Below are 14,917 nucleotides of genomic sequence, written 5' to 3'. Positions count from 1 at the left end.
AGTGAATGAATGAGTGAATGAATGAATGAATGAATGAATGAACGAACGGACGGATGAATGAACGAATGAACGAATGAATGAATGAATGGGCATTTTTCTGTGATTGATATGCATCACAGTCTAAACAATTACAAAGTCTGATTCCAGCAGAGTCAAGATGTCCTTGGTGGTCACTGGTCACTGGTCACTGGTAATGTACAGTTTACTTCACACATCAGGTACAATCTGTCATGTTTCACATTTTCAAGGAGCATCCGACCAACGTTCCTTCATTAATGTGTTTTGATGGCTTCCTCTCCCTTTCCCTGGGGTGAATGAAAGACCAACAGCATGACTGGGACTGATTATGTTCTCTGTGAAGGCAATTGATTACCATTCCATCTTATAGGCAACAAATCACTAAAGTGATTTTAGGTGTGTGAATGTGTCTCAAGCAATTCTCCAATTTCACATTTCAAAGGCTAACTTGGGCTGTCAGTGAATGTCTTGATGCAGAGGACACAGTGTATGAACCTTTGACTGTTATTGCTTTTGATGGAGTAGTGGTAAATGTTAGTAAATGACTATGATTATGTCGGTGTGGCACAATGAGTTTGTCCCCTCCTCTCTTCTGTCCTTGTCTCGTATGCAACATCTTTGCTCACTACTACAACCCTCCTTTCCACATTCTGTCTTTCTCTCCTCCTCTCTTGTTTTGGCTCGATCCTGTTTTTATCTGAAGTCCAGCATCTTGGTTATTTAATGTTCAGTTCATTTAATGTGCTTGTTTAATCTAGTTGGGTTTATATTCCATATCTTCAATGTACATAAATATAACAAGCCTGTGCCACTGTAACAACACTGTTCAACCTTCATATAATGCCTATTATGCCCTTACGTTGCATATCAAAATAAATACTAACAATGCCTGACAATATTATCACATAATGGAGTGAGATAAACCAAGTTAACTATCGCTGTCTGTTTAATATCCAGCCTCAGCTGGAGAAAATTGTATGTATGCAATGCAGAACCAGTGGCTGTTCTTATCTTTGTCAAATCTCATTTTGCAGACAGTGCAGAGCGCGTTAGCAGCAGCAGCATCTCTGGGGACTCTTAGAGGAGGCTTCCTCAGGCACAGATTAGAGACTTTTACACAGTGTCTGTCCCCACTGTCAGTTCCTTAGCATGCTAATTATACAGGAGAATGCACTGCATTCTGGGTACCCACACACCATTGGTGATACTTGATGATGCTTAGATGATGCTTAGAAGATATTAGTCCTCTGCAGGACTTTTGGGTTTCTGAAGAAAGAAATGAACATAGATGTTCTGTGTGTTTTAGTGAGTGGATCTAGTGGATGTTCTTCGGCTCTTTTGTGTGTGTGTGTGTGTTTGTACTACAGTGCTGACAGGGCTGATAAAAACTCTAGTCATTGCAAACAGACTCTACATTTTGTTCATTAAACTGTCAAATGACAAGAAGGTCTGTGGTGACTGGAGTTGATGAATCAGCCTCAGCATTGCAAACCATTATACGCGCACAAGTCCTCTATTTTAAATAGCATGCTCTGTAGTTTAGCCCCAAGTAATTATCATTGGCATGGAACCGACATTGATTCATGGAGGTGTCTCAGTGCAGGGTCAATAACAGGAATGCTTTCAGCAGGGCTTCACCTGGCAAACGGTCCTAACCACTTCTAAACAGTGCAGTCCTGAAAAAAAAACAGGACAAACAGGACATGTGTCATGGGGTCCTGAAAAGAGACAGGGTTTGAGGACAAACATGACTGAAAAAAAATACACCCTGAAATGAAGAAATCAGAACTGTACCCTCCACCATAGTATATGTAATGCATCATGTTCACGCATCAGTAATGTTCAAGCATCTCGTCATAGTCTGAGGTTGTCCGACTAACATTCATTCAGTTCCTTCAGATGACTCCACACGCATGAGACTGTGAAGGCTGAGTAGTTATTGTGTTTGTGATACTTCCTCAGAGGGCATCTGACTTGAGTAACATGAGCTGAGAGAGAGAGGGCGAGTGAAAGCTTACAGCTCCCCAGTCATCATCACGCTGAGCTCCAATGACCTTTCTGGCCCGGGCCTTGTCCTCAGATGCTCCTGTGCAGTAGTGTGCAGAGGCAGAGGCAGAGGCAGAGGCAGATGAAGACCAACACACTACAAATCCCATGAGGCACCTTGCCTGCTGTATGAGTGTGCAGAAGGGTAGTGGGAGAATGAGAAGCCTATGATATACACACACACACAGACCACAGGTCTGTTTTGTTCTTCCCTCATGTAAAGTCTGTGAAAGGGAAATACCCCTGGCTCAGGATCTGTGGGCATCTGCTGCAGAAGAAGCAGCTGGTACACAAAGGAAAACATAAAAAAGAAAGAATAGACGCATTTTGCATAATATTTCATCATCATCTCAGAGAAGAGAATCTGGCTGGCTACATGAAAAAGTCTCCAACCAACACAGAATTTCTCAGTGTTTTTCTTGACATATTAATCCTGAGAGCAACCTCATGGATCAGCTCCCTTACTCTTTCAGGTGAGGTGAATGGGAACTACAGTACCAACCAGCGCCACGCTGCTGTGGAGTATTACCTGACGATGATCAAGGGTTTCAGCAGTGCCCATGAGATCACAAGGTCTAATCATACACTAGTTAGATTGTACCGTAGTGATGCATGTTTTCTTTTCAATGATTCAATAAATAGTTTTAGGTATTTGATAATTTAGCATATAAATCAACATGTAGGCAGTTAAATTACCGCATAATGTTGCAATTAAACACTCTAAATGACTTTCCAATATCCTTGATGCATTGTCGACTTCACACGCAAATTCATAACTGCACTGCTTTTACAACCTGGATTGAGTGTGTAGTCAACCTCGCAGTGCTTTCTCATACCACGGACCCATACCCAGAGTAATTCTAAGTTTCCCTGCTGATCTCAGGCCAGCTGCTATTGTTTGCAACACAAAGCAGGGGGTCACACTGAGGTCACGGGCTGATCCAAGGCCAGCTGCGGTTTCAGAGAGAAGCAAAAATCCCTATTCTGTGCTGTGAGCCGTGTGATTGGTGCAGAGCTGAACAGGACAGAACCCAGATCCCCCCCGCAGCAACAGACAGCAGTAGACAGAGGAGAGGAGAGGAGAGGAGAGGAGAGGAGAGGAGAGGAGAGGAGAGGAGAGGAGAGGAGGGGAGAGGAGAGGAGAGGCCACGTGAGGCTCAGGCACGGAGGCCCACGGCCCCACCACACAATACGCCCCCCAGCATGGAGAGAAGAGACCGTCCCAAATCCCATTCCCCACCGCATTCAGCCCCCACCCCCCTGCCACAGCCACAGAACACACTCACAAACACCAACAAAGGAAGCGCACAATCTCGCTCAGTCCATCCAGCAGCCGTGCAAGGTGTGCCATGCTTGTTACCCACCACTGGCTTTTTCCGTGCAATTGTGCTTTTGTCTGTTGCGCCTGACTCAGTGAAGTGTTTTGGCACTTCAAGCTGTCATGGGCCTTCTGGCACTGAGATTTACAGGTGGAAATTACAAAAGAATTCGGGTCGATGTAGTGTTTTCAGTGTGTGACTGAGCATTTAGAATTAACCTCTATTATATTGAGCCTGGCTGCCATTCTATTTAACAGGGAGCAGAAGTGCTCCTATGTCCTTTGCATTAAAGCCATTATTATATGGCAGTGAACATGGCCGCCGCTCTCCTTCGGGGAGGCAGCTCTGCATGCCACCGCTTTAAGAGCTCTTGTTAAGCATCAGCACTTGAGTAGCCACAGCGGGGCGAAGAGCACAAAAGCCATGAGAGAGACGTGCGAGAAGGCGAGCAGTCATTAGGGCAAGCAGTGTTCGCCCCGACGACCGGCTCCGCCTCGCTGACTCCCTCTCATGAAAGGCAGTGGAGTGGGATTGGAAAGTGAAGGAGCCGTCCCCCTCCTCCCATTCTGAATATGCACGATGCTTTAATTCCCCCACACGAATGCCATGGAAGGTCAGAACAAACGCATGGACGCGCACACAGACGCACACAAACACCCACAGAGACGCACACAACCACACACACAGACGCACACAAACACACACAGACGCACACAAACACACACAGACGCACACAAACACACACAGACGCACACAAACACACACAGAGACGCACACAACCACACACACAGACGCACACAAACACACACAGAGACGCACACAACCACACACACAGACGCACACAAACACACACAGACACACACAAACACACACACACACACACAGATTGACTCAACCATGCTGAGGACCGGTCTCAGCCACTGCTTCATGCCTGATAGGACCGGTCTGCTGGGTTACTGTACGTGCCTCTCTCAGCAACAGGCCCCTGATGAAACAGACACCGGGTAACTGCCGATCAGTTAGGTCCGTGTACGATCTAGTATCATTTAGTATCATCGTCAATTTCAGTTTTCAAAAGCACAGCCTCAGTCACTCTCACAGTCAGTTACTTCCCTTTTCATCCATGATGAGAGATGGCTGTTGAGACAACATAGCAACAGGAGCCCCATATTCCTCTTAGAGGAAATGTGCAAGCGGTTGCTATTAAAAATGCACTGGCTGTGCTGCTACTGCTGCTGTTGCTGCTGCTGCTGTTGCTGCAGCACAAGCTGTTTCAGCTACATGTCACCCAAACTGGGTCACCCCCCCCCCCCCCCCCCCCCCCCCAACACACACACACACACACGCACACACCTCCCTCTCTCAAATAGTGCTCCTCTGCCTGAAATTATTTGCCTAGCTACTGCTCAGCACATGCTAGAGTAAACTAAACCATTCTCTCTCTCTCTCTTTCTCTTTCTCTCTCTCTTTCTCTCCCTCTTTCTCTCTCTCTCTTTTCTCTCTGTCTGTCTGTCTCTAGCTTACCCTGCATACCCTACCATTTGCATAATAGATCAAACTATTCCTCTCATCAGAAATAATTGGTAGGCTGGTTTGAAGCATTTCTGTACTGTTATTCTGTCTGACTCATTTACTTGTGGATCTTTACCTGCTTTTGGACGCAATTCAGTCCAACTGTAGCGTTCTAAGATGGCTGCACATTAAGCAGGAACACTGGCCATACTGTGAGGCTTTTTTGGGGGGGGGGTTTTGTTCTAATGATGGCTGACCGATGCCTGGGGTCTGTGAAGGCGCTGGCTTAGTTAGTCTGCCCCCCAGCACACGATGGCACAGCACTTTGGCGTTTGCCGTTCAATCATGTGATGATGAATCTCTCGTATCTCTAGGCAATGCTTTCCTCCAAATCCACTCCCATCACGGAAATGCAATGTGAGGTCCACGATTTGCCCAGTTGAAAAAAGAACAAGCCCTCTGCTGCAAAACAGGCTTACTGTGGCAACCGGTGGGTGAGTGGCGGTGAGAGGCGCGCTCCACCTCAGATGGAGGGAGAAGAGAGCAGACCCTGGCTACAGCAGGACACACACCATGGCTACAAGACAGCAGGACACACACCCTGGCTACAGGAGGACACACCCTGGCTACAGGACACACACCCTGGCTACAGGACAGCAGGACACACACCGTGGCTACAAGACAGCAGGACACACACCATGGCTACAAGACAGCAGGACACACACCATGGCTACAGGACACACACCGTGGCTACAGGACAGCAGGACACACACCCTGGCTACAAGACAGCAGGACACACACCGTGGCTACAGGACACACACCGTGGCTACAAGACAGCAGGACACACACCGTGGCTACAAGACAGCAGGACACACACCATGGCTACAGGACAGCAGGACAGCAGGACACACACCGTGGCTACAAGACAGCAGGGACTGAGACGTTGTGATCTCCAGGCCACGGGCGTCATGTCAGGTGCTCCTGTCAAACTTTGTTCTGGGCACACTCCTCCACAGATACACACTCCTCTACAGATACTTATGCTCTTAAAATAGAAGCTCAGCATTTATCTCCATATTTAGTGGGCGCACGATAAACCTTTCCCGTGGTTATTTAGAGCTGTGTTATAAAAAAGAGGATAACGATCACACCGGGAAAACACCATTCATTTTGGTAATTTACACCTTAACACCTCCAAAGTGACTTGATGCACATTATTGGTATAGGTCATGTTCATCCAAACTGCATCTCAAACCATGGAAACCATGGAAACCAAGCAATGCTGGTTTCATACAATGCCATTTGAACTCGATCTCAAATCTTGCTTTGCATCTTATGACAGTGTTTGACAGTGTATGACAGCACTGCACCAACTAGCTTTTCAGATTATGATGTTCTCCTCAATACATTATTATTTCATACAGATTATGATGTTCTCCTCAATACATTATTTTCAACCTATAACAAGAGAAAGTACACATTTGTAATTGGAAAAGTAAATATTCCCTTAGACACATTCTTGTGGAGAAAGTGAAAGTGATTATTTCAAATATTCACATTCAGTTTTTGGGTGATCTAATCAAACAAATGCATGAGCAAAACTTTCAGGACTAAATGATAAACCTGGCACAGAGGACAACCAAAGTCTCCTTTCAGAGAAATAAAGAACAGAATTCCAAACATTGTGATTATGGAGGCTTGTCCACCAACCAATCCAGTCTGGGCTGCCAGATATTATGAACTCTGGGTGACATCTTGAAAAGGAGTCGGACAAAAACCATTTCATTAATGCTTTTTTTCATTAAGAAATTTCATTCCCTTCCTTCTGCAGAACCAGCACAGGAATCTTATCAGGTGTGTGTTGTGTGTCGTGTGTAGCGCGTCCTCAAACATCCTGCACAGCCCAAGGATTGAACTCATTTTGCATCAAGAACACTAGTTTGACTTTTGCTTAGCATAAATCATGTATTTAGCCCTTGAAAACTAAACTAAGAGCAGTATTGTTTCACAGGACCGTATGCATTGGGGTTAACTGGACTGTACACAAATATGGAGCTATGGAAAAACCTTCTAACATAGACAATTCAACAAACAACCAACATGTAACAGACTGAAGTGAAAATGAAATGGTCCAAAAGAAAGACCTTTCATAGTCTTGCATACCAATCCCTAAGTACATAAAAGTGTCAAACGTTTCACTAAGAGTGTTCATTTTCTTAATAAAGTGTTAGATTACACTAAACTACAATTTACAGCAATTCCTTACTTACTCGATTTGCAAACAACTAGTGGAATATTTACTAAGGGGTGTGATTTAAGACAAAGACCGGTCTGCCAATCTGTCAGTGTAAACATAGTCATTGAAGCCTGTCAGATAGCTGGTTATGGAACAAGAAAAAGTTTAAAAAGCAATAATCCTAATTTTGCTGCTAACACAGTCTCGATGATACAAAAGCAGTTTCACAGCTTTTTTCCCTTAGATTCTTGGAGGTAGAAAATCTATGATTTTTCTTTCAAAATAATAATACCAAAATTGTCTGTCCAGAAAAGTGCACCTCATAGAAATAAAGTCCAAGCTTTGCGTCCAACTTAAGGCGAATGTGACAGTGTGGATGCTTTAGGATGGACTGACAGCATCCTTCCACTGTCAGCGCAGGCTGAGGCATTGCACAGTCTTCCTCTGTCAGCGCAGGCCGAGGCATTGCACAGCATCCTTCCTCTGTCAGCGCAGGCTGAGGCATTGCACAGTCTTCCTCTGTCAGCGCAGGCTGAGGCATTGCACAGCATCCTTCCTCTGTCAGCGCAGGCTGAGGCATTGCACAGTCTTCCCCTGTCAGCGCAGGCTGAGACATTGCACAGTCTGGCTTGCAATTGGTGGAGTCTGCAGGAGGCTCTATGCAGCCCCAGGCAGCCCTGATCTTAAACTGCTGTGACGGGGATGTAAAAGCAAACAGATCAACGCAATGCTGGCCCTTCTACAGCTGTCTACTGTTAAGTAATGGGTTGTGCTGATCGTGTCCTGCTAGCACAATTACCCATCGCTCTGGAGACTGGGGTGTGGGCCATCACGTGCACGAGGATAATGATTCTAGGCAAATTGATGACACTGGTGGCCTCGTTTTGCACCAGCCAAATTAACCCTGAGCTTTGTAGTTAGCAGGAGTTCAGGGATAGCAAGGTTAGAGTGCCAAAACCCAGCTTGTTGTTTAACTAAAAGTCACACAAGGGAAAAAAAATCAAGCATAAGTCAAAAGTACACATAAAACCATTGCAAAATCTTGCAAAACCTCTACAAGCAGATTTGTATTTTACATCTGAATACTTGAATTTGAATTGGTTTTACCGTTACTAAAAAAAATCACTGCTTCTGAAATAATTATCAATCCAAATAAAATAAAATGGCACTCGATATTTCTATGAAGTCATAAAATCACAAGGTTCCATGCCAGGCACTGTGTCACTGACGTAACATATACCAGTTTGAAGACTGACTGGTGGCTTTAGCTATTACACATTTATAAGGCAGGCATACACAGTAAGAGGTTTGAGGAGCCATATTCAGTGTCACGGGGAAACACACACACACAACTTTAAAACACGTGTTAGTCTGTTTGTGCGAAATACTCCTTAAATAGTATAGCTTTAGCACATAAGTGAAGCATTTGGAAAGAAAGAAATGCATCTCAAAATGAACATTAACAAGCAAGTTGAGAGACAATGTCACATTTGGGTGTGAAGAGCAAGGTTGTGCACAGACACGTCGCTTCATACAGTTAAGATTCCCACTGATTGCTGAACCTTTTTTCCATAAAGCTACAGCAATCTCACTGTGTGGAGGAAGGAAGTCCTACCCCAGGTCAAAGAGGTGTGACATATTTAGTGTTGGACTCTGACTCTGTTTAATCTGTACTAAAGGTGGATTGGGTAGAGCTCAAATATGTGGAACAACTTCAAGAACTATGCAAATGAACCTGAGAACAGACACAAATGTTGGAGTACCGTTTGGGTGGGTCTGATGATGATGATAGCAAGCACTGATGAAGGTCACAGACCTCTCTGCTCTGTGACCCAACACTGACCTTTGACTCTCTCACTTCTGCAGCTGAACTGTTGCATTTATCTCACTGGGATCGCAGTGATAGCAAAAGAAGCAGCAGGTTGCTCACATGACAGCTGGCTTACACAATGTGGAGGCTATACCCTTCCTGAGTCCTGCCCACAACCCTGGCCAGCTTCACCACAAAATAACCAATCTAGCATTCCAAAATAACAAATAGCAATATCAAAGAACTCCACATGCTAAGTACTTGGTAGGGATTCACACCCATATGAAAATGTCCATGAAGTCGTGTGCTGCACTGTCCACTTCCGGTGCTTTTGTTTCTAGCTTGGCTCAAAAGGCATAAATGGATTAACCCAGAGATGGCAAGTATTTAATGCATATTTTGGCATGCCAGTCTGTTAGTCTCTGAAGATTTCTCACATCGATTTTCATTCATTAAGATTAATTGGCTGCTTTAATTGCCTAATTTCACGGAGCAATGGTAATAATCAGAAACAAATGAAGGACAGACGGGATTTTGTTTACTTAGTCTTTATTATGAAGTGCGACAAAATGCCTGGTGTTGTGTGCTTACATCATTCGAATACTGCCTCAAATGTTCATTTTTATTCAACGTTTTATTCAGAAATATAGCGAAATAAAGTCGTTTGTTCAGTAACAGCTGTAAAAAGGTTCCAAATAAGTTATTTACAACGGCTTCTTGCAAATTAATGAGGGTATGCTTCAGCTGAGATACAAAAACAGAGGTCAAGCTAATACACGTCATCTCTACCTGAATCTATAGGTATTGTGCTACTTTTCAAAGTTAAAGACTCTAAAAGGAAGTGCTTGAGAGGCAAATCTGTCGAACGTCCGCAGGGCTAAAAACAAGTAACTTGTGCATTGAGGGTTTTAAACACTGTGCTGTGACATGGCAGAGGGTAGCCTACCCTGGCTACCCAGCGCGCCAACGCTTTGCCTCGGTAGACGTTCTGCAGATTTGGGGAAGAATTCTGAATTGCCAGGAGCTGAATCTCAGCACTTCAAGCCTACGTCCTACAACTACGTTTTAAATAAGAGGCAGGCAGTGCATAACAGGATAGCAAAGGAAGATCAGTTTCTGTTCGACACTCTAACTCTACGTTGGCATTTTCCCTGATGTCTTTTTTGTATGATTATTATGAGTAGGCTATTTGATTAAAACATACCTGATTTAGAAAACTGCTATAGGTAATATTTCATTACTTTCAAAAATACCATGCATTAATGATTATTGCTTTATATACCCTCTTGATACCCAAGAAATATTGCCCACTGATACTATCTAAATTTTGGCAAAATCATAAGCTTCAAGGTATTGGCATAGAATTCATTATTTTTGCATGCAATTTGTCAAAAACAAAAAGAAACGTATTAAGAAAATATTTTTCTCAAGGATTAAATGCTTTGGTATGTTATTAATGTTGGCAAGGACACAAAATAAAGTGCAAAAAAGAGCTAGTAAGAACAAAAGTGAGCTTTGTTCAAAACAAACAAGCAAATAAATTAATAAATAAATACATAAATAAATAAATACATGAATAAATAAGGTTACCTCAATGGCGAATGCTTGCGTGGCCACTTGAAGAAATAGGCTACATACTATCCAATAATGAAAAGAAAATTGTTACAGAGATGATTAAAAGGTCACTAAAAATCCTCATCGGGGTTTGAAGTTGTGATTCAAGCGCAAGGAGTCTATGAAGACGTCAGCGGCGTTCATGTCTTTAAGTGCATGCTAATTTTATTCCAAGATTCAATTTGCGGAAAATAGAGAAAATTGTGCTATCACTGTGTTCCGTTGTGGGTGATGGGGGAGGATGATTAGGGAGGGGCTCCCCCAAAGTCATTGTGGGACAGAAGTCTAATGTCAGCTGAGGGGAGGTCATCCTTCAAGTGAGCTCAATGGCGAGAATGCGCCCTTAAAGCAGGCTGACTCGTAGTGCTTGTTCAGGTATGACTTCAGAGCGAAAGTCTTGTCGCATCGTTTGCATTTGAAATGCTTGAACGCTGAATGAGTCTGCATGTGCGCCCGGAGATTGGAGCGGTCTGCGAACGCTTTTCCGCAGTGTGCACATCCAAAGGGCTTCTCGCCCGTGTGGGACCTCATGTGGCCTTGCAGGAGCCAAGGCCTGCTGAACGCTTTGCTACAGATGTCACACTTGTGCTTTAGGTCGTGGGTAAGCAGATGCATTGCCATGGCTGGCATGGACACGTACACCTTACTACAGGTTGGGCACTTCTTGGCCAACTTGCTGTCAAGACTTCTGTGAGTCTGTTTGTGCCGGCTCAGGTTGGAAGACGTCGCGTATGTTTTCCCACACTCGTTGCACGTATGCCGCTGGATGGCCCGAGGACTGCTGATAACTTTCCGCCGTGATCTCCCGTCTGTGATGTAGAAGGCATCCACAGTGTATCCCTCGCTCACCGCGTTGTCTCCGTTAATGTATCCGGAGCTGATTTCGGACTGCGGGCTGTCAGCCTGGTCCGAGTCCGGTGCCCCATAATCACTGTGGATTCCATCATAGATGGGCTCCGGAGACGGCACTTTGATGGCACCATCGCTTTCTCCATCGTAAACAGAGGGGTTGATGTACTCGCTAATGTAACCTACGGCAGAGAGAATAAGAGGGTTAGCCTAATCAATTATTCATATGTGAAGAAAGACTCGCCTGAGAACAGTGTGCTAAGAACATGCAACAAGCTCTGTGGCACTTGACTGGCCGTGGCACAGTGTACACAACCAACTAGTTTCTAGTCATCAGCAATCCATGGGATGCCCTTAACGCTTCCACATAAAGTTACATGTTTTGCTTAAGATTTAAATTATCATTCCTATCATTCAAAAACGAGGAGTAGGATCACAAGAGAAATAAATGGCGAAATCACAGTTATTCGGAAATGAACACAGAAACTGTTGTTTTGACGTCGTTACATGGCGGGTTTCATTAAGCGTGTTAATTTCACATCTAAAAAAAAAAAAAAAACAATAATAACAACAACAAAAAAACATCCAGACAAAACCGAAATACACCATCAGATTTTCTTCGTGCTGTGGCTAAGCACTAGAAGTCAGTCGATGCACGGACAAAACATCTCTCTCTCATTTGTATTTAATGTGCAGAGAGAGAAGAAAGAGAGAGACAACTAAATCCTTCCAAAGGTATCATGTGAACTTGCCAGTGACGGGGAAGTTTTATATTACCAAGATGCTTTCTTCGTTGCCTGCATCTGTTGCACGCATGCTGTGATTTTCTTTGAAAATTACATTTTGAGAAGTTATCAGGATCAATTCCACAACACACCCAATGTTATCGCGCATTGCGTGAAAAACACGAGTGACAAGCCCATCTCAGCACAATACAACTCTTTTTTATAATATTCCTCGAAAAAAACATGTGCGCTCCCACAGTTTATGAGGCACAATCCTTTACCTTTTTGGCGAATCCGAAGGCTTAGATCAGTCCTGGACCTGCTGTAAGAGCTCTCGAGGTCCGTGGATGAAAAATCATCAAGCTTCACCTTTTTCACCAGGAAAGACCTTGGCATTTTTAGAGAGCTGCACAGAAACAAGCGTCCAACACTGAGTCCTGTCTACATTCAACGCGGGTCCACAAGTCTCAAGACAGAACAGGCTGAAAAGACGGAGCGGAGGGGGAAATTTCGGACACCTGCGCGGTGCAAAAAGCAAACCTCTCGCTATCGGTGTGGTTCTGCAACACCGCGTTTCGCACGGAGGAAGAAATGCAACTTCAGCACTGGATAGCTCCCGCTCAGCGGAGCGTTTTCAGTTCAGACAGAGTATGTATGACAGGAGGACAGCTTCCCGCAGCGAGAGTTCCTTCCTCCTTGACTCCGGCGCGCAACAGAATGCATATGAAGTCGTTGTGGCAGCAAACATGAAATCCCAACCACCACCAAAAGGCGGACACTTTTAAGCATGAACGCGTTTCACGATCTAGTCTCCCCCTCCTTCTCGTCAAACGCAGGATAACCCGTTGTCTCCCCCTCCGTACATTCGTACAGCCTCTTGCTTCAAGGTCTCGTGTGTCTGGAGAGGCTGTTGATCAGTCGTTGGGATTTATATGCGTCGCGATCAGGTGGTAGATGGAAATGGAAGTGCTTAATTTAATCCTTGAGAAATCTCGGGGGAATAACATTGGACTAGAATGATTTATTGATGCTGTTACTCGTCTCCCGTCTCATTTTCCTCTGTGTCGGGAACACGCCGCCATGTTCTTCAGAGATAAGAATGGAATTTATTGTTACACAGTTGTTCAGTGGCATCTGTAACAATTTCTCGTTTCAGGCAATTTACACTAATTTCTTTTATGACAGAGCTCATCTCCCTTCACCTCCTCTCACGGCGGAACTAAATTGTTGGTTTTAGATGACAGATATGGTGCAGCATCTTGTTTTTGACTCAAACATTGGTTTGCATTTTATAATTGATAACAGACCAGGTTTCTTACTTTTAGTGACCTCTCAGTTATTGTGAAACGATGTGATTAATAGTGAAATTGGTTCCACGACCAACACCATCAACGGTTCTCCACTGTTTCCGCAAAGATAATCGGTTACCCCTTAAACTTGGCATAAAGTTGGCAGGTTATCCGTTTGCATCACATCCTGTGGTTCAATACTATTCGTCATCTGAGGTCATATGTTTATTCGAGTTACTATGCCGGTGTCCGTATCATTGAGCCCCTGTGATCCAGTAGCCTCAAGCTCCTTTCATGTCAGGACCGTCAACTAAAACATGAACCTATACACAAATGTTAAACTTGGTGGAAGCCTTGTGTTAAAAAATAAACAGATTGAAGCCATAAGCCAAGCTGCCTATGTGTGTTTGTTTTCGACTCTCCGCATAATTATGTGATAACGCAAACAATCACATATTGTTCTTCTTAACTTTCATTATCATCGATAGGGGTCCAAGCAGAGAATCCTACTGTTTTTCTGAGGATTATTGTTTCCCTTTTTTCTTTTGCAAGTGTCTGGGCAGCCAAAACTATAAGTCATACAGGCACCAACCTTTGTATGTAGGTTCCTGAACTTGGAGAGATTTCAAATATTACTCTAGGGGGCGCCATATTAAGCACATTTACGTATTGGCTCATATCTCGAGAACCGTATGGTTGCGAACAAAAATGATTCTTTCCTCGGATGCTTTAAAAGTTCCAATATGCACCCTAGGGTTAGCCTAACCCTAACCCATATCCACCCTAAGACATTCCCGTCAATTTCTGTCAGCCAATTCTTCCCGCCATTTTCAAAAAATCGGAAAATTCATCCGATTCTCACAAAATGTGGTATACATCATCTATAGATCATGTTGACAAAAAGTTGTAGAAAGAATTTTGATCTGTCAATCCATTTAAAAGTAATGCGTCAATCAAATTTGAAGGCGAGGCCTAAAATGACTCTATGGCCAAAATCTTGTGTGACCCAATCTTTTTAAAAATCAAGACCCAAACTTAACAAAACCTTATACACACAATCACTACAACATTGTTTGGAAATTTCGTTCATACAGAGCGTAATAAGGTAAAAGCTTAAAGAGTCTGGAAATGTTTGGTTTAAGTATCTTGAAAGTGCTTTCATTTTATTCTTAACAAGCTGTACAAACCTTGATTATAAACCTTGGAATAAATTGTACTGTTTTTATGTATCTTTTTTATTGCATTATTGACCATTGCTAGTGGCATACCAGGTAATTAATCTAGCAAACTTACTTACATAAGACAAATGTATTCAAGATACAATTTAAGAGTCTATAATTATACTAAGCCTAATCTATTTACACCAGAGATTTTCTTTTAGAGAAAGGTGTCACCTCTGGACCCGCGGTGAGTAAAAATCCCACTACTACCCTGATTGGCATTTGTGTAGCTCACAGGATTTCATTTGCATGTGAAAACCTCCCCTAGACCTAAGGGAT

At 43.7% G+C, this 14,917-nt stretch overlaps 1 protein-coding gene across 1 annotated transcript; it reads right to left on the bottom strand.

The window, feature by feature from the left end:
• Nucleotides 1-9,473: 9,473 nt before the first annotated feature.
• scrt1b (scratch family zinc finger 1b) lies at nt 9,474-13,994 on the bottom strand. The gene is made up of 2 exons (XM_012839386.3): nt 12,411-13,994; nt 9,474-11,586 (listed from the first exon to the last, which is right to left on the bottom strand). The coding sequence occupies exons 1-2, from the start codon at nt 12,523-12,525 to the stop codon at nt 10,862-10,864; spliced, it is 840 nt and encodes a 279-aa protein (XP_012694840.1). The 5' UTR covers nt 12,526-13,994; the 3' UTR covers nt 9,474-10,861.
• Between the last annotated feature and the right edge of the window lie 923 nt (nt 13,995-14,917).

Source organism: Clupea harengus, chromosome 11 (assembly GCF_900700415.2).
Source record: "Clupea harengus chromosome 11, Ch_v2.0.2, whole genome shotgun sequence".
Lineage (NCBI taxonomy): Eukaryota > Metazoa > Chordata > Actinopteri > Clupeiformes > Clupeidae > Clupea > Clupea harengus.
The sequence above is the reverse complement of the archived record's forward strand: the minus strand, read 5'-3'. Positions and strand labels throughout refer to the sequence as shown.